This window comes from Scardinius erythrophthalmus (assembly GCF_964197995.2).
Source record: "Scardinius erythrophthalmus genome assembly, chromosome: 6".
NCBI classification, from domain to species: domain Eukaryota; kingdom Metazoa; phylum Chordata; class Actinopteri; order Cypriniformes; family Leuciscidae; genus Scardinius; species Scardinius erythrophthalmus.
In genome coordinates, this window is record NC_138226.1 from 27,448,450 (window position 1) to 27,473,317 (window position 24,868).

The 24,868-nt window shown below is 36.8% G+C and overlaps 1 protein-coding gene across 2 annotated transcripts in view; it reads right to left on the minus strand.

Moving 5' to 3' along the window:
• Positions 1-505: 505 nt before the first annotated feature.
• uxs1 (UDP-glucuronate decarboxylase 1) overlaps positions 506-24,868 on the minus strand; it is an 89,926-nt gene continuing 65,563 nt past the window's right edge. For both annotated transcript variants that reach the window (XM_081369280.1, XM_081369281.1), the window contains 6 exons: positions 17,546-17,665; positions 16,772-16,815; positions 5,682-5,742; positions 3,101-3,158; positions 2,920-3,023; positions 506-1,031 (listed from right to left, as the gene is read on the minus strand). In XM_081369280.1, coding sequence (XP_081225406.1) covers positions 900-1,031; positions 2,920-3,023; positions 3,101-3,158; positions 5,682-5,742; positions 16,772-16,815; positions 17,546-17,665 — 519 coding nt within the window. In that variant the 3' untranslated portion in view covers positions 506-899. The remainder of the gene's footprint in view (positions 1,032-2,919; positions 3,024-3,100; positions 3,159-5,681; positions 5,743-16,771; positions 16,816-17,545; positions 17,666-24,868) is intronic.

Sequence of the window (24,868 nt, forward strand, 5' to 3'; positions counted from 1 at the left end):
CACAGCTTCCTCAAAAAAAATATTAAGCAGCAATATTAAACAGGTTTTTTTAGCATTGATAACAATCAGAAATGTTTCTTGAGCAGCAAATCATCATATTGGAATGATTTCTGAAGGATCATGTGACACTAAAGTCTGAAATGCAGCAGTGAAAAGCAATAAAAATGGGAAATGATCAGCCACTGAGCAGAAGGACAGAGAAAGTGAGATTAAAAAAGGGAATACAGTGAAAATCACAGTAAATATTTTATTAAAATATTCTTTTCACCTGAAATCAGTTATAGATTCAAAGTTCTGTATGAAGTTTCACAAAGGTAACATCAGATTTTACTCGAACATTTTCAAAAGCTTTTCTTTAATCCGTGTGCTCAAATTTCAGGACAGAGCTGGGTGAGGTTTCCTGCTCCAGACCAGACATTCAAGATCTTTAAATAATATGCAATCGCTAATTTCCATAATTTCCTGCAGGCGTCCATTCAAAAAAACAAAACAAACCCACTGCTAGCTTTGACGATGAAAAAAAAAAAAAAAAAAAAAAAAAAAAACCCCAGATCACATCAATTAAACCGGCACAGAATGTAAACACAACAAAAATGCACAAGATGATCTAAGCTTGCTTTAAATAACAGACAGACGACTGACAAACCAAAGTGCAAGGCAAAGTTTGTAAATTGGATATCTTTGAGGCACATTTGACTGAAAAACAAACTCTTTAGAGACAGCTCTTTGCCTGAGCCGCTTTTCAAAACATTTGCACAAAAATCTGGAGAAAAATTCCTTTTTTTCTTCTTCAAAAAGATGCATCAGTAAGTGGGAGGTGGGAAACCCACACTGTAAAATGGCTGCTGGATGTCTAAGGTCCTCCAGTATCCCAGCATTCCTGAGATGAACACAATTGATCAGTTGTGTCTGGGTCTTCCTTTTTTCATCCGTGCAGCTTTGGGTTTGGGTATATACTGATTATTGGCTTGATGCTCCAGCTCTCTGCTAAAGTATTGGATGGTTTTGTTCAAGCCTTCCTCCAGTGGCACCTGCAAACACACAAATTACATTTTAATAAACAGACTGTTTCAACTCGGAATTATGATTGGATCAACCACAACTGACACTATTGTAAAAACTACATACATACTACGTACATACTATGGCTGTGTCAGAAATCCTTACATTTTGAGGGGAAAGTCATATATAGTGGTCTCTGAAACCATAGTGGACATTATCGAGTGCACGCATTCAATCCCAAAATGCACTGCAACAGCTAGAGAATACCCATAATGCACTGCGAGGGTCATGCCGATTCAATTGCAGATATATTTCTTTGCTTGTTTTGGATCTGGAGATGCTGTACTATTGCAGTAGAACAGAACCCCCTACTGTATAAGACTGAAAACTATTAGTATACTGTTAGTATTGCTGTAGTGTCAGTAGTAAATATCAGTTTTACATTTCCAAACATTCCTTTTGCAATTAATTGTAATAATCCAGTTAAATTTGTGTATGCAAAAGGAGTCTGACAACAGCTGGTATGATCTGATCTCACCATCATCGAGTCCGTCTGTGATTACATGAAGAAACAGAAAAAACTGAGACAGACTAAATCCAGAAGAAATGCGACATCTCCAAGTCGCTTGAAGAAAAGCTACAGAACTGTGAAAAGTTTTAGGCACTTGTGCAAAAATGCTGTAAAGTCAGGATGCTTTGACTAAATCAAATCAATATTTGGTGCGACCACTGTTTGAGTTTAAAACAGCTTTTATCCTCGGTACACTTGCAAATTATTTTTCAGTTAGCTTTGCAGGCAGGTTTCTTAAAGCGTCTTGGTGACGTTGCTGTAGCTCTTCTTGAATTTAGTCTGTCTCAGGGTTTTCTGGTTCTTCATGTAATCACAGACGGACTCGATGATGGTGAGATCAGATCATACCGGCTGTTGCCAGACTCCTTGTGCAAACAAAAATCTCACTGGATTATTACAATTATTGGCAAAAGGAATGTTTGGAAATGTAAACTGATATTTCCTTCTGACACACTACAGCAATATATATATATATATATATATATATATATATATATATATATATATATATATATATATATATATATATAAATAACTGGCTTTTTTGTGTGAAAATAATAATGTGTCTAAGACTTTTGTACAGCACTATATGCAAGCATGCAAGAATGGATGGATGGAAGAGTATGGATGGATGGATGGATATATGGAAGAATTTATGTATGTATGTATGCATTTATAGAAGTACATTTACATTAAGTCATTTAGCAGACGCTTTTATCCAAAGCGACTTACAAATTAGGACTAAATTAAGCGAGTCATCATGAAGAAGTATCATACTAGTATACGAGTATAAGTATATGAAGTATAAGTATACGAGTCATCATACTAGAAGTATACGTATGGATGGATGGAAGAATGTGTGTATGTATAAATGGAAGAACGTATGTACGCACGTATATATTGTATGCATGGAAGAATATGTAATAACTGATCCCGGTCACTTGCTGAAAGCTCATTTAGTGTTGGCAACTCATAACAGTTAAACTCTATGAGGTATATGTGTCTCAGCGGTGTCTGATTTGTTAATATGTGTGTTTATCTTTTATTTTTTATGTAAAGCGCTTTGGTCAACCACGGTTGTTTTAGCAGGACAAGATGAATATGGATTCATGGATGAAAGAATGTATGCATGTACGTTTGTATGTACAGATGGATGGAAGTATATATGCATGCATGGAATGATGTATGTATGTGTTTGTATGTATGTATAGATGTAATGAAATAATAAATATTTATGGATGAATGGAAGAATGTATGTATAGACGTATGTATGGAAGAATGGATGGATGTCAAATAGGTATTGAATGGGTAAAACAGTGAGATGTTATGATCAGTCTATAACTCACCACAGGTTCCCAGCCCAGAAGCATTTTGGCCTTGCGGATGTCTGGCCGTCTCCTCTGTGGATCATCCTGAGCTTCTGGAAGGAACTGAATATGACTGCGGCTCACTGAGGAGACATTCAGCGGCTGGGTGTTAATTCAGATTCTAAAACCCCATTTGTCATTTTATAGAATTTATACTTACCAACTAGACCCTTAATAAGTTGTGCAAACTCCAAAATGGTGTGTTCCTCTGGATTGCCCTAGAAGAGAGGAGCGAGAGGGCATGAGGAAGAGAGATCAATGGTGTTAGGTGAGAGAAGGTCTTAATACAGTCTTCATAATTTAATGACTAAAACCGAAGGCCAAGCAATTCACCCCTTGGACAATGTGCCCAGGGTTAAGAGCTATCAGTTCAATTCAATGTAACACAAAGGCAGAATATTTCTGTAAAATAGCTCTGAAATGTGGAATGATGTGACAGTCAATAGATTGGTCTTTTTAGATTTATAATATCTGTCTAGTCCATTTAGAACAAACAGTCATTTACTAGCTTAACCCTTTAAGTCCTGAAGGCATTTTTAGAGTTGTTTTTTTTTCCTGAGTGACATACACAAAAGTAAAGACTCATAACTCCAAAACTAGAGCAAGGAGAGTAAAAAATTAGGTGTCGATTGATAGAAAACTTTGTACATTTTTAGAAAATATACATTTTAATTACATTTGGACATTCTGAGACATGCTGAGAAGCTGCTGATAAAAAAAAAAAAAAAAAATGTGCTCAAGGGAAATTGGACATATTCTCATTTGACATGCAATAGCTTAAGAAGGAAATAAGGTAGGAGGACAATTTTTTTTGGTGATGTTCCCCTACATGTAAGCTGCTTCTGGATCAAATTTTTTGGTGATAGCATAAAGTAATCAAAAGTTACAGCATTTGGAACCAAGGTACCCTTTATTTTTTTTTTTTAGCTCCTGACACCCGGAATGCATTTTTAAAATGGTTGTTTTCTGTGTGACGCGCACAAAATATAATATATTTAGATCTGAGTGATGGATTATGTTGAGTTTGGACTCTTTTTAATTGGAAGAATCTGCTATAAATAATGATGGGCCATTTTCCACGATTTATGCATGTCTTATGAAGTTACTAGCTATTTTTGTTATTGGCTACATGTGCATCTGTGGTGTTTTATGTGTGTTATAACTACATCTAAGTGACAGATTATGGATGTGTTTTTGGTTCCGATGTGTTTTTGGTTAATATTGCAACGTATGCAAATATTTTTTACATTTCAAGTGGTATAAATTATTAAAGTATTATGAACGAACAATAACTAAAAATGATAAATAGTATATTTGTAAATGAATATTAGTGTAGATTAATAAATGCTGTAACCCCCCCCCCCCATCATTATTAAATCAATAATAATAATAATAATAATAATAATAAATAATCATTTTTAGATACATTTATTTACATTTTGTGTTTGTCTTTTTTTTTTAATGTACAGCCGTGGCCAAAAGTTGAGAATAACATAATTATTAATTTTCTGCCTCAGTTTTTATGATGGCAATTTGCATATACTCCAGAATGTTATGAAGAGTGATCAGATGAATTACAATTATTTGCAAAGTCCTTCTTTGTCATGAAAATGAACTTAATCCCCCCCCAAAACATTTCCACTGCATTCCAGCCCTGCCACAAAAGGACCAGCTGACATCACGTCAGCGATTCTCTTGTTAACGCAGGTGAGAGTGTTGACGAGGACGTTTGATTGAAGATTTTTGGAGGATGGCCAAAAATAAGAAGAAAGGGATTGGAAGGCTGAGGGCTGGGGTAAAGTCATTTTCTCTGATGAATCCCCTTTCCGATTGTTTGGGGCATCCGGAAAAAAGATTGTCCGGAGAAGAAAAGGTGAGCGCTATCATCAGTCCTGTGTCATGCCAACAGTAAAGCACCCTGAGACCATTCATGTGTGGGGTTGCTTCTCAGCCAAGGGAGTGGGCTCACTCACAATTGTGCCCAATAACACAGCCATTAATAAAGAATGGTACAAAAACATCCTCCGAGAGCAACTTCTCCCAACCATCCAAAAACAGTTTGGTGACGAACAATGCCTTTTCCAGCATGATGGAGCACCTTGCCATAAGGCAAAAGTGATAACTAAGTGGCTCTAGGAACAAAACATCGTGGGTGGACAAACAAAAAACTCCAAGCATTGATTATGCAAGAATGGGCTGCCATCAGTCAGGATGTGGCCTAGAAGTTGATCGACAGCATGCCAGGGCGAATTGCAGAGGTCTTGAAAAAGAAGTGTCAACACTGCAAATACTGACTCTTTGCATAAACTTAATGTAATTGTCAATAAAAGCCTTTGACACTTATTAAATGCTTGTAATTATAATTCAGTATACCACAGTAACATCTGACAAAAAGAACTAAAAACACTGAAGCAGCAGACTATGTGAAAATTAATATTTGTGTTTTTCTCAAAACTTTTGGCCACGGCCGTATAAAGTTTTTATATATTTTTGTATTTTGTATTTGATTTAGTACATCAATTTAAACTCTTGCCAACTAGCTGAAATAAAAAGTTTTAATATTTCATTTAAGTAACAATTTCTTATGGTTTTAGTTCCACTTAACTGTAATAAGCCCATACTATTTTTGTTTTCAATTTGTAGGGATAAAATGATCATTATAGCCATTCAACAATATTATAACAACTCAATATGTGAATGGCCTGTAAGACTTGTTAATTTAAGCAGAATTATAAACTCACCAGGTTAACTGGACTACTGATGTTACTGTTCATCAGGGACACCAGACCGTTCACCAGATCACTGGGGGGAAGAAAAAGAAACAACGGCATCACGACACAGTGCAGTGAAAGAATGATGCAGATGTGATGACTTAATGTGAAGTGATGGGGAAACAAACAAAAAGAATGAATACAATTATAAACTATTGAAACTCATTAATTCAACAGAGGCATTTGGCAATTTGCAAATCCAGTTGTATGAAGGAGTCACAGGTCATTTCCTCTTCAGGGCATTCAGACACGCATATATGAATTCCTTTAGTGTATGTGCACGCGTGCGTGCGTGTGTGTGTGTGTGCGCGCATGAACACAGTGGGGCAGCAGAGAGCTCGCTAACACACCAGCACAGCCATTCTTACATTCAGGATCAACATCAGAAATTCTATTCAATGTAGGTTTTTCTGCAAACATCCAGTCCATTCAGTCTCAGTCGCTAAGACTATTAATAACTGCCTTTCATCAACACCGCAAGAGCTGTCATCTACACATCTACAAGGACAAACCATATAAACCCTAGCAGTACAAGTCCATTGAAATTATCTTCTATCTCTTCTATTTTACATGGTAAGGCATATTGGATGCAATGGAGACTATGAATAATGAATAGCTGAGGATTGCAAGGTCTGTTCAGGAACTGGGAACTTATTGACTAGCACATTTATATTTAATTAGGGCCTTGAGAGTGCAAAAAAAAGGGGGGGGGGGGGAGAGTAGTGTGCAATTTCTCTCAGGTGTCCGCATCCAACCCCTTCTCTAATAAATGCCAAATTACAATGAGAAGTGACAAAGCATTTATTTGAATGCTTTGTTAGCATTTCTTTTGCACTGGACCCAGTAGCCCAGCCCACTGTGTGATTACATTTGCATACAAATCCACTGTAGTTGAAACACCTTTTCTTTTGATTAGCAATTATTGTGTCAGGTGGTGAATCAGTTTTGTACTTGACACAATAATGGATCAGTGTGGCTTGTTTTTCGATTTATGTCTGGTTAGAGAACTGTGTTATTTATCATTCCAACATGTCCTAGAATATTTTTTTTTGTTGTTGTTGTTGAAAACATACCTCAAAGGATAATTTCAATATTTCTTTATCTGCCTCTTTTGCTCTGCTCTCTGGTTTCGTTGTCCACTGATATGAATGTGTGAACTGGTGATTTAAATGAGTAAATGTGTGTAGCAGATTCATGCAAACTTCTAAATCCGTTTAGTCAATAACTTACTTTTATTCATAAAAGTCTAAGAAAGTTAATATTTATAAACCAATAAATTACAGCAGAGACCTAGGTGCCACCACACAGACCTTTATATTGTGCCAGGCAGTCCTAAAGCCATTGTTATGTAGGATGGAGTAATTGGCATAGGTAAAGATAGCAGGAAATCAGTGGGCTGAGAGAAAATGTTTGGAATAAAAAAGTTGACGGAGAACATCAAACATCACATTTACTCATACTTAAGGTTAGCGATTTTTCGACCCTTCTAAGTGCTAAATATTTCCTACGCGTTTGTGCTTCACCCATGAATTAGACCTCAGAATCACATTGTGTGGCTTTGGCTTGTTGAGAAGAGGTTTTCTGGTTGGCAAATGATAAAAGGTTTTAAAAAAAAAAATGTATACTGAAGAGGGGCTTGCACAGCATCGTTTGAAATCCAGGATTTCTTGCTTGCACGTGTCCAGTGATAACAGTGCTGTCCTGTCCACATCCAAATTCACACAAACAAACCTTCACATAGAGTACACCTAATTTTATGCAGGCCACAAATGCATACTTTAGAAGATCTAACAGCTGGATTCATCAAAGTCTGCAAGGCTCATGAAATCAAATGTTTATTTGATATTCAAAGATAACTCTAATAAAGGGTAACTCTCCCAAAATGTAACCTAGGGTCTTTTTGTTAATCTACCAGAGGCAAACTTTTGTTTAAAAGCATAATTAGAATGGAAATGCCACTTTTAAGTTTGATCGTATTTTCATTTTCGGTCAAATTGCCTTTTGAATGGGAGTGATTGGGGCACTTCTATGACAGCATCAAAAATCGCTACTTTTAAAACACTAAGAAGGCTTGACACAACAAAACTGTTTTTTCAAAAACAGGCAATAATGACACCAAAATTTAAGATACCAGTGAAAAGTCACAATCATCTATTCCAATTTCAATACCACAGCTAAAACTACTAGCCTAACTAACATACATTTAAAACATTTTTAAAGACAATTAAACAGTCAGTAATAAAATAAAATAAACAGTGCTTTTCAGGTTTTTACAGGTAGGTCTGACAGTAGTTTTCAGGTACAGAAATGTAATGCAAATGTAAAATTACACTGCATAGTCTTCACTTTATAAATTAAATATCCATATTAATTAATCCTTATTAAAGTTACACAAAGGTTATTCGGTAAAGAGCAGTGAGAGACTTTTTCTTTGTCCTTTGTTGTTTAATTAACATTAAAAACACAGACAGCAGCAGAAATATTAGGATGCTGTCACTTTAAAGCCCCACGTAGTCAATAATTGTATCCCAAAATGACACATTTAAATCTTCTTCTTGTGAAAAAAAATTCTTCATGCCTTAAAATAGCTTGAATACAACTCTACAACCTTGCTTCATTTAGTATACGTGGATCCATTAATATGCTAATTAGCCCCGCCTCCACTCACTCACGCCAGCTCACAAATTCACTCTGCCAACTTACTGAGGTAAACTATGCACAATGGTATCACTCTTTACAACGTCGGACACATAACGGTAATTAATATGATTAGCCATTTGCTCGACTTCAAACAGCTAATAATGTGTTGCTAATGTTACACAAACCATGTTCCTGTTCACCATCTCAGAGTCAGACAGCTTCCTTCTAAAAATTGTCTTTTTGTGTTCCATGGAAAAATACAGGTTTAAAATAACATTCAGGGGAGTAAATAATGACAGATTTTTTTTTATCTTTGGGATGAACTATTCATTTTAGATGTGCATTGAACACTAGCCACAAGAATTGTCTTTGATCTGTCAATACAGTAGGAAAGACGGATGGTGAATTGGTCTCTTTCCCTTTAATAACACTATGAGATCAATCACACTGGTCCATCTTCTCTTCACTGAGTGTACACTGCTTATTTGAGATAACACTCCCATATTTATCTTTGTGATGAATCAGACATGGGCTGCAAAGCTATCTCCGTGAACGGTATGGGCACTGACCCTGGGAGGGGTATCGAGTTCCAAACTGAGTTTTCCTCCAATCATCTCTCCCATTCTTTAGTGTGATGGTTGACTGATGCCTTTTCCTCCAGAACAAATGTATATTAATGTAAGTTTTGGTTTTGAAACTGGTAAAAAGGATTGTGAAATTTAAATTTTTGTATCAACTGCTTTAATTTTGCCATTGTAACATCCTTATTTGTAAAGTAGGTAGGCTTCATCTTGAGTGTACACACTTGGCATGTTTGGTTTGATTCAATTAAAATATAATCATATGTACGCACATAAAACAAGAGCAGTTTTGTTTTTTATCTTTAGGAATGGTGTTAAAAATGACAGTGTGAATTTGGACAATCCTGCTCTGATCTGTATCATGTCACAATTTCTCCCAGTCTAAATATTTGGTAGCAAATTTTGTATGACCTCATTCATAGGATTTTGTACAATCTGCTTATTCCCAACTGAGTAAAATATTTACACTTTCTCTTGAAACTGAGTTGAAATGTTCTTCTATTTGGTTGGAAGCTTTCATCTAGAATGTAAACTAGTTCAGTGATCTAGAAACACAAACAAGTCTTTAAAATACTATAGAAATCATTTAAAGTACATTGATGTGTTTGATGCATAGCCAAGGGACTGCTACTGCACATTGATCTACTAGAACAACAGAAACTTCTTTCTCAGACTGAAAAAAAAAACATTCTCTTAACCCATCTCATCAATTAAAAACTAAAATATTCCAAGATTCTTGAATAAAAAATAAAAGGGTTAAGCTTTTTTTTCTTCCCAGTAAATGCCTCTTAAAAGGTAGCTACTTTGTGTTTAAAGGATTGGCCTGTATCCAACAGTTGAAACCAGTGGCAAAAGAGATGTTTGATTATAAATTAGGATTTAAGCTCTGAAAAATGTACAGCATGCTAAAATAAAATAGATTTAAAAAAAAAAATATATATATATATATATATATATATATATATATATATATATATATATATATATATATATATATATATATATATTTATTTATTTCACAACACAACTTTATAAGAAACTCCAAAGACTATAAAGAAAAACATTCCTCTAAATATCAAACTCGAGGTAAAATGGCTTTGCAAAATTACCAGACAGTACAAACTCACCCTTAATTTCCTTCTGAATTATTGTTTGAATTTGCCCGAATCATGACTTTAAAGAACTCCCCTCATTTAAAGAATGAGCTTTTAGCAACTCAGCCAATGTCTGCCATTTAATACAGTGACCTCAAAGAAGAGTCTGAAAAAGATTCAGAGAGGAAAGTTGGAGATATTCTGCGGCCATTCACGTGTCTTATATTGCACGATCCTAATTAAGTGAACTTTGCACATCCAGTGAAATGTTTGATCTGCTGAATTAGTGAGACTTCAAATAACCTACGATGGTTCTGTTCTCTTACCCCACCGGAGTGTGGAAAATAAATACCTCTAGATGAAACTAGCTTGATTATATTACACTCAAAATGTCGACTACAAACATTGCCTTAATTTCTTTTGAGGTCATTTCTTCCTTTCTGTTCCCTGGAGGTGGAAAAATGATGAAATATATGTGATGGTCAGATGAAAAAGGCATTTAAAAATTCCGCACACAAATGGTGAAGGTCATACAGCACTAACAATGTGGCTCTGCCATTCTTCCAAAATGTTATATTCAACCAGACTATTTTACTGCCATACAAAAGAAAAACACAGTAACTATGCCAACAGACTAGGAAAAGTGGATATCCTTTTCCTATGAATCTGAGCATAGTTAACCCAAACCTGTCTGCCCCCAAATATATACATCCCCCCTAAGTTGACCCTTCCTAAAAATATAAAGGCAGCTATATATTTTCCTGTATAAGAAGCTATTTATACCATAAAAATATTATCAAAACTATATGTGTAGAACATCTGGAAAATTTGGAAAGAATGATTTTGAATGTGCTGCTCTTCACAAAATGAAAGCTTTTTACAAAGATACATTCATATGTGATATGATTTGAAAGCGTTATCAAAACAAAAAAGAAACACATCCAAAAAACTTTTGGCAAGTGCTCGATCAAATAAAGCATCAAACTCAAAATAAACAAAAATCGGCACACTGCCACTTCTGCTCCCAATAATTTATTAAAAAGAACAACGTTTCGACCCAAAGGGTCTTCGTCAGGCAAGCAACAATCATAGATAGGTACAATTTATATCAGTATGAACTGTCACACCTGACCTCATTAGTGAACTAATTACCCAATCATCCAATGCAGTAACGACCTAATCAAACCCAAATAGAACAAATAAATAAATAAATAAATAATAATAATAATAATAATAAAGAAAACCCAGAAAAATAACCAATTTGATATTTAAAAAAAAAAAAAAAAAACACACAAAAAAAAAAACCCCACACACACACACACACACACACACACACACACACACACACACACACACACACACACACACACACACACACACACACACACACACACAAAGGATGTTCACAAGAAAAATTTCAAATCAAACTCCATATTAAAACAAACCTTTTGGAGAAAGAGTATTAAGTGTATGTATATAAAAGGCTTCGCTCTGTAGTAAGATCTTATTAATGTCACCACCCCTTCTGGGTACTAGGGCTGGTCCCAATACCATTTTGTGAGCTTCGAAGCTTCGGTAGTAATGAACATCGAATATTCGAAGCTTCGGAGAGAGAGGGCTGAACATATCCTTCTCTCTAATAAAGGCAGTATTTTTCTATGTGTCTGTCTGTCTGTTTGCATTTTGATTATTTCGAGAACCGTTCATCCAATCGACTTCACAAGGGAGTGCAGTGTCGCATTTGGTGCAATATAGATGGACACGCGAGACGCGACACCTTCAGAATGAATAAACTTTTAATAAACTACAGAACAGCGCGAGCGAGAAGCGGCGCACCTCACGCGGGCAGGGCTTATATGCTCCGAGAACGGACACTGCACTAGTCACCCACACACACACACAGGTCTGTTAAATTAAGCAATACTTTTAAGGTAGTCTAATATTTTTCTGACTAACAAATTACTGACACAGTAAAGGGTAGATTTAAATAAAGAAAAATGAAATTTAAATAATGAAAACTGAAATTTAAATAAAGAAAAATGAAATTTAAATAAAGAAAAAACGAAACTTAAATAAAGAAAAAACGAAATTAAGTTAAATTAAAAATTGATAATAACGAGTAAAAAGGCTAATACATTTTGTTTCTATTATTCTATTTTCCACAATGTCAAAGCAACGCAGCTTAACCCAAAATACAAGCTCATGCATGCACTTCTGTCCATACAAACTCCGCTGTTCTGCGCTCTAGCCAGAGAACACTCCCGTTGCTGGAACACTGGCGTCGGTTCTATTTCTAGCATGCACGCAGGCTGTGTGCAAACTCCAACCTGTTAACATGGGGGCCGGAATGAAAACGGACACGTCACGCAGCTGTGAAGCTCACGCCACGCAGCCAGTGTGTCGTTGGCCTTATTAAAGCGCGAATGAGAACCGTTTCGCGGGGGATCCCAGGTGTGCAAAAAAAAAAACACACACCAAAAAAAAAAAAACGAATATTTGAATGTCAAATTTTCAAATCGAATACCAACCCACCGAACGAATATTCGAATATTCGGGTCCAACCCTACTGGGTACTCTTACTAGTTCTATACCAAAGTAGTGAAGAGTCGACAAATTGTGTTTAAAAACATTGAAATGAACAGCAATGGGGTTCTTTTGATCATTCAAACGTATATTAGGGGAGCGCGGGGCACAACCTAACGCGGGGCTAGTTGTAACACACTTGTTTTAAATACTTCCGCACATGCTAGATGATGAAACTTTGTGTATTTACTAGTTGCCATATCAACACTATACAGAAAAAAATAATTCCGCCAAAATTATTATTTTTTTGGAAGATATCCATAGACATTTATTAAACCATAGCAAAAGTAAATTTAAGTGAATTTTTCATCTCTATTTTTTGTGTTTATTTAAAATAAGACAAATCTGATATTATTTTAATCTCCAAGATGTTATTTAACAGTTGAGATAGTTCTTTAATGCTTCGCTAACTAGCAGAAGACACTAGCAGGGTTTAAATCCCAGTTGTGCAGGTGGGGGCATGTAGTAACACTGCGTTACACTGTGCCCCTATTAGAAATATGCTATTATATTCTATACTTTTATTAATTTTATTGAGAAAACGTGAGAAAAAGGTGAATAAAGACTGAGAGTCAATGTTCAGAAATTACTAATTATTTATTTGTTTTGAACTATGTTGTATAGCTGTGTTTTCATGTGTTCGTAGTCAAAACTCAAAAATGAGTTTATATTTAATTATTAAAAATTGCCATTATTTTATATGAAAAAGTTTTTTAATTGTATTTTATTTAGAAAATATATATATATATATATATATATTTTTTTTTTTTTTTTGTTAGATCAGATAACATTTTAAGCTGTCATATGTTATGTTACAATGTGCCCCTCACATGTTACAATGTACCCCACCTATGGGGCATGTTGTCACATTTCACTTCCATTCTTTCAGGGTATATCAAGAAAAAAGTATATACTGTATTAATAAAACAAAAACACATAATTGTACTAGACATGTGGGAAATTAATGCGGGAAAAAATAAATACCAAAAAAAAAAAAAATACCATAAGTCGATTTACACAAACTGAGAAAGTCAAAAAGCGTTACTTTGTGCCCCGCTCTCCCCTACTTCTATGTTCTGCAATGCGTGTTTTCATACAACACTGCGTTTTACCTATGTATGCTAAACCACATGGGCATTTCATCATATAAATTATGTTTTTGGTGTTACACGAGATTATTCCTTTAATTTTATGCTGTTTCCCGGAATGAGGATGGCTAAAATTATGACATTTATTTGTGAAATTACATTGTGCACATTGTCCACACCTTATAATTACCATCAGGGACTGAAAAGGCTCTCACCAGTACATGGCGAATATTAGGACCTCGTTTATGTACAAATCGTGGAGGATCTTTACAAAAGTGACTAATTGTGGGAACTGAGCTTAAAATATGCCAGTGTTTACGCACTATATGTGCAAACTCCTTACTTAACACAGAATATTCAATAATGCAAGATAACCTATTATCAGTACACTTCTGATAATGTTCTAGCGTGTTCTAGCAAGGCATTCTTGCTGATCAATATTTATAAAAACGTGCTGCAGCCTCTCCAATCCAATCATCTTATATACCCCCTCTCATGAAACCATTGATGAAATCTTTACTTTGTGTTTCATACATTTCATAAGATGTGCAAATCCTACGAATTCTTTTAAACTGACTAATTCGAAGACTTTTCTTTAAACGAGTAGGATGAAAAGTCTGACCATGTAATATTGTATTTCTATCAGTGGGCTTTCTATATAAATCTGTCACTAATTTATCATCATCTTTAAAGGGTTAGTTCACCCAAAAATGAAAATTCTGTCAGTAATTACTCACCCTCATGTTGTTCCAACCGCGTAAGACCTTCGTTCATCTTCGGAACACAAATTAAGATATTTTTGATTAAATCTGAGAGTTGTCTCACTCCTCCATAGGCTTCTAGATGACCGAAACTTGCTGGCCCAGAAAATGTATTAAAGACATCGTTAATATAGTCCAAGTGACTCCAGTGGCTTAATCTTAAGTATATCAAGCGACGAGAATACTCTTTGTGCGCAAAAACAAACAAAAATAACGACTTTATTCCACTATTCATTTCCTTCTCTCTGGGCCTCGTAGTGTTTTTGCGCTGCGCGTCTGTGTTGCACGTCAACACGCATCACACACATGACCAGCTTCGGCCAATTGTGAGCCTACGTGATGACGTGTAACACAGACGCGCAGCGCAAAAACACTGCGTGAACCAACTAGAGGCCCAGAGAGAAGTAAATGAATAGTGGAATAAAGTCGTTATTTTTGTTTGTTTTTGCGCACAAAGAGTATTCTCGTCGCTTGATATACTTAAGATTAAGCTACTGTAGTCACTTGGACTATATTAACGATCTCTTTAAAACTTTTCTGGGCCAGCAAGTTTCGGTCCCTCTGAAAGCCTATGGAGGAGTGATCCAGCTCTCAGATTTCATCAAAAATATCTTAATTTATGTTCCGAAGATGAACGAAGGTCTTACGCGGTTGGAACAACATGAGGGTGAGTAATTACTGACAGAATTTTCATTTTTGGGTGAACTAACCCTTTAATGATGAGTAGGTCAAGAAAACTGACTTGACACTCATCATAATCAATGGTGAATTTAAGATGTTCGCAACTACGAATAAGAAATTGTTGAAACTCAACTAATTCACTCTCCGAGCCACACCATATAAGGAAAATATCATTGATGTACCGACACCATATATGTACAGTATATTAGGTAAAAAAGGATTAGCCCCAGGGTTCAATACACATTCATGTTCAAAATGACCAACATATAAGTTTGCATAATTAGGGGCCATTGTACTTCCCATAGTGGTTCCATTGATCTGTAAAAAAATATTAATTTCTATACATAAAAAAGTTTTTTGTCAACACAAATTTTGTCAGCTCATTGAAACAATACTAGGACTGACGTTAGTGAAAGCGTCAGATAGAAAAAAATCTATAGCTTTTATGCAAGTGCTTACGCACTATATACTAACACAGACTATTGAATAATGCAAGATAACCTATTATCAGTAGACTTAGAGCGTGTTCTAGCAAGGCATTCTTGCTGATCAATATTTTCAAAACACGCTGCAGCCTCTCCCATCCAATCATCTTATATACCCCCTCTCATGAAACCTTTGACATATACCATAAACCTTTGACATATTGTACCTTTCTATGATTGTAGCTTGCCTGACGAAGATCCTTTGGGTCGAAACGTTGTTCTTTTTTATAAATTCTTTAATAAATTTTGAGTTTGATGATTTGAAAGCGTAACAACTAAACTTTTTAACATAACATCAGTCAATAAAGCGTTTTCTTTTATGCTGGTATGCAACTTATGCTGGTAGGGATGATTTGCACATAACTATTACTAATAACTGATAAATTTGCTTCCAACAAACCACCACATCATCAGTCTGTACAAAAACACTGCAGCCATAAAAAAAAAAAAAAAAAAAAAAACAAAAAAAAACTGCGATTAGCCTTTGAAATACCTTCAATGCAATTACCAGAAAGCATTAGTAATCCCATCAAAAGCAGACCTCCGTCTTTGAAAACACCATGGAGCAATCTGTCAGGAACTTCTGTTTTTCCTCAAGGTTCATTTCATTTAGACAAAAGACAGGACTGTGCTGATGCAGCTCTTTTAAATATTTTTTTTCCATGTTGATGCATTTCATTTATGCACTTTTTTGACATTACAGAGACCAGATGGGCTTTCTCACTACTCTTATTATTCACATGCACTATACCATTAGAATGAATAATGCACAAAACTAGAGACGACAAACAAAGATAGAAATGGAAAGAAAAAAGGGACAGATGGATGTGTTGCATAATTCTTTGTTCATGGCTGTAGATAAAAAAAAAAATAAAAAAAAATCCATATTGCTTTTAACACTCCAAATGCCTTGAAGTTACAAGCATGGAGTTGAAGCTTTTATTTAAACAAGCAAAATACTAGTATATCACATTCCTATATTACATTGTTTTTGTGTTTTCATAGCATTTGTTTTGCTGTATTGTTGTACTGGTAATTACGTATCATTTCAACTGTGTCAATTACACATACTCTAAGAGCTCTTGGGAGGTATGAAACAAATGAAAACACAGCGATACTTCTATTTTAGCATTATATTAGTGCTTACCTCACATATTGGAAAGCTCTTGTCTGAGAGCCTGAACCGTAAACCTGAAAAAGGTGCAGGAGAAACACACACAGAATTATAATCGGAGTCGTCAGAGCACATGCAGCAAGAGCTGCTACAAAGCGACTGAGGAACAATCAATCCGTAGGTGAAATCCTCGCGTGAGCAATTACAATAGGGAAGCATGCACATTTAACAGTGTTTCTTCAACTAGGCACTTTTATATCACTGGGGTGCATTTCTATATAAAAACAGATTTAAAGTTTTTTTCTTTTTGTTATATGAAGGTCTTGGAAACATTTACCATGCCTTCATAATTTTTCATTACTTTCCAATGCCTTATATGTACAGAAAAAAAAAGTAAATTATAGCATTACATGACTTTATGCATAAAATGTGAAATACTATTTAATTGTGGGTATTTAAAATAAAATGACTTTTTTAAAATGACATTTACACCACTGACATTTTCATCATAAAATAATTGGTGATTTGAGATGACAGTTTGTGATAGGTGAGGAAAAAGTCAGAATACTGTATAGATGCCCACTGGAAATGAATGGTAGATTTGATGAAATAAAAGCTGTGTTTTCACTCTCTTACTTTACTCCACTGAATTCAGCTTCACACAAACAGACAGATGAGTGTTCCTTCAAAATGCAAGTAACACCCATATGTGAGTCTGTGTGAAGTTGAAATGAGAGTTGCTGTAGTTAGGAGGTGTAATTAACACTGCACATGGTTCATAATTTTAATAAGGTGAACGGCTCTTACCGTCAGCGGCTCTCCCTGTAAAGCCTGCAGAATGAAATTACTGACCACTCGCCCATCATTCATGTGCATGCGAGATCCGAAGGTGTTGAATATCCGAGCCACCCTCACCTCCACTCCTTCCTGTGAGACACAGCCACATGCAAACCTCATCAACACGAGTTCGGATGCAAGTGTTAATTGCTTAGTGAACATGCAGCAATATTCAGTGGACAACACATTAGGATTATATGCAGATTAAGCTCAAAATGTATTCCTTTTTCTTGAAAATATTGTATTGATACTTGAGATCCCTGTATCAATGCATTCACATTTTTGTTTAAAGGTCTGAGGTCTCTAGTGAAAATGCATCTATTTTGGTTTATTTTCTGATTGAATCAAAATATAAGCAAAACATTTATTGGACGAATTCATGTAAATGTCCATGAATTTCAGAATGCATTAGTATTTGGTCTGTTACTCTTTTGCTTTTTTTACAGCAGCACTCGAGAGTCAAAAACATAAGTGTCAATCTGCAAACACACTCACAGTGTGCATGGATGCCATTTGTAATTTAACAGTGTCATACGGCATATTATTTCAAGCAAAAGTGACATTAATCATTACATTTCCTTGATCCACCTGTCAAAATTGTTGAAACTCTCCCATTAAAAACCACGTGGCCACACACAAACATTTCCAAGGTGTTGGTCATTGAGGTTGGCCTGTAGCTCTGTAAGCAGCACCACAGGGGAAGACGTGCTTTTGCATTATGCAAATGTCAGTGCTTCTGAATGGCTAGCATCCAATCTCACAACATATTTTGGGCTGAAAGTGCAGCTATGTTAATTTCAATATCTTGTTAATATATATTAATATAACAGTATAAGCCTTAAGGCAGCTTTAAAGTCCTTGGAACTACTATTTCTGCTTCTCTGAAGTGGAATGATAAAACAAATAGTTTTCTAAGATAGTTCAAAAGGTTTGGAGTATCAAAAGACGTTGTGTTTCATTTCCACACTGATAACTACCAATACTCAGCTTACTGAAATAACCAATTTTACTGGTTTACAGGCTTACCAATAACCCAGCAACACAAGAAAATCTTGATTACAAGAAGAAAATCAGGTTATTCCCCAGCAGCGTCGTCAAAACCCAATCATCCGTGTATCTGACTCTGAGTGTTCCATTTGTGTAGTCCATGTGAGCTGTGATGTTAAATAAAGCATAACATTTTTTCAAAATGTTAGCAGAAAACATGTACGGACTAATTTTCCTCTCTTTTTTAAAACTGCACCATACATAGGGCTGGACGAGATGAGAACTCTTTTTTTGTTCATGACAGAGTCAGAGTACACATCCTCTTATTTCTTCCCTTTCTGTTTCTTCAATGCCATGTCAAACTGACACATAACAATTACATTAACTTATAGGTTTGTTATATGACCGGTTGTGAGGGACAATGCGAGTATGATATTTTATACCTGTTCAAAGGGGAGACATTATGAATAAACAACAGGTCCAATATCAATATCCAAATGAATAGAATCCCCTTAAATTATGTATATTTACACATATAGGGTGACGTATTGGTACACACCAAGCCTTTCTTGAGATTTTACTGCTTGTCACCTGGACATATACTGTTCATAAACAGTGGTAACACAGCAAAACCTTGACATGCTGACTTATGCTATTTGATTTATTTGATTAAGATGTGTTTTGGTCGATGGACGACGCTAAATACACGTGTAAATGGGGTGCCAGACACGGTGGGCAACAAGAAATACAGCAGGTGGACGATGGCACGTACAAATTCATCGGAGAGCCACGGATCAGCCTTGCAATAATACAACACCAGAATCGCTCCGATCATCTCCGTCACCACTAAATCAGAGAACATAATTGCCATGCAATTAGAAGGCAATCCTAAAATATGCTTCGTGTCTAAGGTTGTGCCGATGGACGATGATGGCTGACCGACATCACGATGGAAAGCCACCATCGTGATGCCACGACCCCCATCCTGTCAGACCAGCACAGTCTCACGGCAGTTTGTGAAATGGTCACGTAATTTAATCTATTGATTCGTGTAAACTAGTGGTTGGGAACCAGTGGCTCACGAGCCACACCTGGCTCTTTGACAAAAATCATTTGGCTCGCAAGGTCTCTCACCCTTTACCAACTAACGATCGATAAGACAAATTAAGACACATCAACAGAGAGCGGCTCTCTGCAGAAAAATCAGCCAATTACAATTCCCTATTGTAGCCTACAGCCTACCGAAGTTAATGAAAAGTTTATGATAATAATAATATTCAAGTTATACCGGCAAAAGTGCATGTTCAGTGCTGTTCGCGAGTGTCACGAGTCACCACAGCAATCAACTAACCACTTACGTTTCTGTGGTGGTAACCTACAGCTCCTGCACTGGGATTCAAGCTGGCGAAAACCATTTTAGAACAGCAGCGAAAATGTAAAAGTAGGCTATATAAACTTTAATATATCCTTTTATTGAAACGGGGGCTTTGCTGTGCAAAGAGACATTTCGAAACATTTCACCTGCTGGGCGCTGGTACTTTCACTTTTGCCGCAGATCCCATATGTCCTATAAATGTGTCGTATTTTTGATAATCCACACGGATTTTAGTTGATGATTCTGTTTAAATTTATAAATAACAAAACATGAATGAATGAGAAAGAAAAGAGCAGAATGTGCTTTATATTGAAAAGAAATATTTAAAGCGTGATAAGTCGCGAAAGAGAACTGAATTCTACTGACAGGATGCTGTGCGCGCGCTCCGAGCGCAACACGGACAAGCATAGCCGTTGTCTCCGGTTGCGCGCCTAAATGGCCAAATAAACACAGAAATATATAAAACTGGTTTGCTGAATATATGTTTGTTTTTAGTTGTCTATGGACCTAATAATTACTACTGTTGAAATTTTATTGGGAAAAAAAGCACATTTCTAATAATAATATTAGAAATGAACCCCACCCCACAATATTATAATCCATCACGATGTTTTACTGTAAACATCGTCAACTGCCAATTTAGGGGACATCGCCCAACCCTATTCGAGTCCGCATACGCCTCGGCGGAGACATCAGATTCTTCAGCAAAAGACATGTTCTACGACGATCTCGACAAGATAATAAAGTAAATTCCGCCACACACGGTCACCATTCTTGCCGGCGACTTGAACACAAGAATTGGTAAGGACAGTGCAACTTCAGCTACCACGCAATTTTGACTGACAATGGTCAAAGACTTATCAGTGCTAGTTTTCAAGCCTGCGCCCAGCAAACTCGTGGTTCCGAAATCGACCAACGAGACTTAAGCCTGGTTCACACGGGACGATTTTAAAATTGTCGGCCGATTTTCCAAACCTGAGAGACCCCACACACGGCGATAAAAAAATCAAGGGTCTAACAGTTTTGGTCGTACAGTGTGTGGTGTGCAGCCACACGGCAAAATCAACACATCACACACGAACCGATTTGACTCCCGAGCATTCCCATGTCAGACGGGAAATCTCGCAAAATCCCTCGAGATCAAACGTAATTTAATACTGTGCTTACGAGGATACTTGACAAAGTGAACATTTTGGCATACTTTTGTGTGTTTTTGTCCGTTCAAGCGTGAAAGAGAACTCAATGCGGTTGCGAGCTGTCTGAAGCACATTCTGTGCGCATGAGTTCTGTGTGTGTGTGTGTGTGTGTTGTTCACACAGAGAGGAGATTTACAGACAGCGCGCCGCCAGTACAGATTTAAGTTCTTTTTTGCATTTATCACGCTAGAATTGTTTCTCAGCACTTGAATGAATGATAGCGTGATAAAATACTATAGTATAGAGCAGCCAATGGATGAAAGAAAAATCTACACGCCACAGTCCACAGGCTGCATGCTCATTTGTCGCGGGGGACACCACACACGAGGAGAAATCGGGCCAAAACAATCGAACATGTTGGATATCCCCGATTTGAGATCGGAGCGGTCCCGAAGTCCTTCCGAGCAGACGAGAGCAGTCTTAACACACCACACACGGCAGGAATATCTGATCAGATTATTTTACGATATCGGAGCATCCTTAAGATTGTCGGAAGGGGTGAATCGGGACTAAAATCGGCCTAATTATCCTGGCGTGTGAACCAGGCTTTATAAGAGCCCAAAAGGAGACTTCGCTCAACTAGACCACATTGTCTTCAACACCAAGTGGTGGAAGTCAGTCAAAAACTGTTGTGCTAACAACACGCCATTGGATCAGACCACAAGATGGTGAGCACCAAATCAAACTGGCGCTGAGAACAGCAAGAAGCTCATCCATCGCCAGGTGCACCTTTTAGAATGACAAGCTGAAAGACGTGAACACAAAGCAAATTTGTCGAGTCAAACTAGAAACGCCCAGAGCCTAGTGCTGGGCGGTTTACCGGTTCATACCGAATACCGGTGTTTATTTTTGTTACGATATGAATTTTTAATATACCGCAATACCGGTGTATGTCGCTTTAATCGGAACGCGGCGCTGCGCGACACAGTCTCACCCCTCATTTACAACACACGTCTGCGGCGCATTACAGCTGCCACAAGGTTTTATTCTGTCCTCCACGCGGTGCGCCAAAATAGACTAGGCGCCTATATTTAGCGAAGCGGCGTGGAGAGCCGCTTCTGGGAAGCTTCAATCTGAAACACAAGCATTGACTAAAATGGGCACGAGACGTGTGGGGGTGAGAGTGTCTTTTTTCTCGCGGCGCGCGTGTTTTTATACTGTATTAACGTATCTGAAGTGAACTAACGGTCTTTAGAAAAGTTTCTTTGTTATTACGATTGAATCTTTCTTTATCTTTCCTGATAAAGCATTGTTTATGAGCGTTGCTGCTTTGTGTACAGCCGTTACCGGGGAAACCACTGTTTCTGCCGCTCCTAAAGCGCGTCCTGCTGGCACCTCTTTGTAAACAGCCTGTCAAACCTGTATTATTAATATTAGTGTGGATATTCACTCATGACAATAAAATAGGGCATTATAAGTAAATCTACTGCAGTATTTCCTCTCTCACTCAGTAGAAAATGTGGTTAACACCCATCATGCTTAAAAAAAACAAAACAAACAAACAAAAAAAAAAAACGGTAAAAACCGTGAAACCTGTATAATTTAGAAAAAAAACGTGATGTTGATTTTTGGTCAAACCGCCCAGCACTACCAGAGCCTAATACAGCAAAGAGCAGACACACTCAACACTGCGCTGGTAGCAGCGAGTGAAAAGGTCCTGGGCAAAAGACCGAAGTCAAAACAGCCGAGCTGGGTCAGCAGTTCAACGTTGCAGCTCATCGCAGAAGAAGTGGCGAAGGACAATTTCAAGTGCAATCAAACGAGAGAAAAGAGAGATCAGAAACTGACAAAGAGACATATTTCGACACTCAACTAGAAGCTCTCGAACTGGCAAACCAAAAACACATTTGAGCATCGCACAATGTGGACTCTAATCGACAAAATCTCAGAGATGCTGCAAAATGCTGGCTCTCAACCAAACTTAAAGACTGAGCTCATTAGTGACTGGGTACTGGGTACATCAGTACTTCTGCAGACTCTTCAACAACAAGAGCGCGAAGGTGGAAACAGTCAAGTTTCCAGAACCAAGCACAGACATTCGATATTTCGAAGAGTCCAACGCGAGAGGAAGCGGTGAGAGCGATTGAACAGCTTAAGCGGAACAAGTCGCCAGGACCCGATTATGCAATGATGGCAGAAGTAATCATAAGCCGCGTTTCCATTACCCTTCAAATTGCGCAAATTGAAATTGCGAAATAAAAATACGCTCAATGGAAACACGTCAATTTCGCAAAAACTCCCGTTTATCGCAAAAAAGTTTTTACGCTCTCATGAGGTGGTTTTTCAGGCAATTCGAAAAAGGAATATTTCGCAAAACTGCAATGGAAACAGTTTTTGCGCATTTACAGTCACCTGACTTAGAAGACGCGGTGTGTTTGAGGTCCATGTATAGCTACGCAAATAGGCCTAACAATTATTTTATATTATTTGATTTTAACATTTAATAGGCTATATTTAGAGGACGCTTTTATGCAAAAAAAGAACAAAGCTGAGTGTGGAGCGCGCACTGCATGGCACGGAGGCGCGGTCGCGAACACTTGCATTTTCCTATCAACAGTGGAAACAACTTAAAAATACTCTATCATTTCTGGTCATACAGAAAATAATAATACATTATTCTCAACTACTTTTATTTGTGTAAACTCACAAGAACAAAATAAAACGTTGTGCTTGTGTAAAGTAAAAGAAAACAATCAGACGCACTTTCATGATCTCCGTAAACTGGAGCGCGAGAACTGAAACAAATATAGGCTAAAGCTTGAAATGTCCACTTTAAAACGAACAAATTCGAATCGAAAGCTTACCTTCTGATTTTGTAATTCGAAAGGTGCATTTCTCTCTAAAAGCGCATCTGCTTAACAGCGGAGATGGAGATGTGATTTTAGCCAAAACAATAGTTTATTAATAATATTAATGGCTCTTCTCATTCAGCACTGCGGGAAAAACATCAATTCCAGGTTCTAATTTGGCCTTAGAAAACCAGTAAAATCGACATGTTTTCCATATTAATTTGTGACTATTTTAAATGTTTAATAAAGGGGCAAAAAGTCATAAACAAACATCTGAAAATTCTTCGATATTTACTTTTTTGCGCAGCAGCTGGTGTAGCCAGTTCAAATTAAAATTTTGGTGTTCCACTTTGCGTTTTAAAAAGACAACAACCGTTCATTTTTCGTTTTTCAATTACGGGTTAAAAAAAGGAAAAACGAATGGACACAAAATAGCCTATGGATCGTTTGGACAGAATACGAGACAGAGTTCTTTATTAAATTCATTAAAAAATAATAATAATTAGACTATAGGAATACTGGATTCTAAATCTCAAAGAAATGCCACAATCAAAACCTCGGAGCAGAAATGAGGGCGAAACACCCAGAAACTCCATGTGTCGTTCGCATTATAAGGGTCTTTCCCTGCCATTAATGCTTGGATAACACGCCACGTCTCCTTTCATTAATAATAATAATGTCTAATGCGGTGGCTGTGATATTATATAAACCAACGTCAGTTGCCGTGATTTTGGGAATGACTTATCGCGAGAGAAAAAAGGATGTTTTAGTTGCATAACATCGGTAATGGAAACGCCGTCATTTCGCAATAGTTTTTTATCGATATTTAGATAATAGCGCAAAACATTTGCGCAAATCTGTAATGGAAACGCGGCTATAGACAGTGGTGAATTCATAGTAAATGAATTGCACAAACGAATGGACGTTGAATGCTAATGTTAATAAT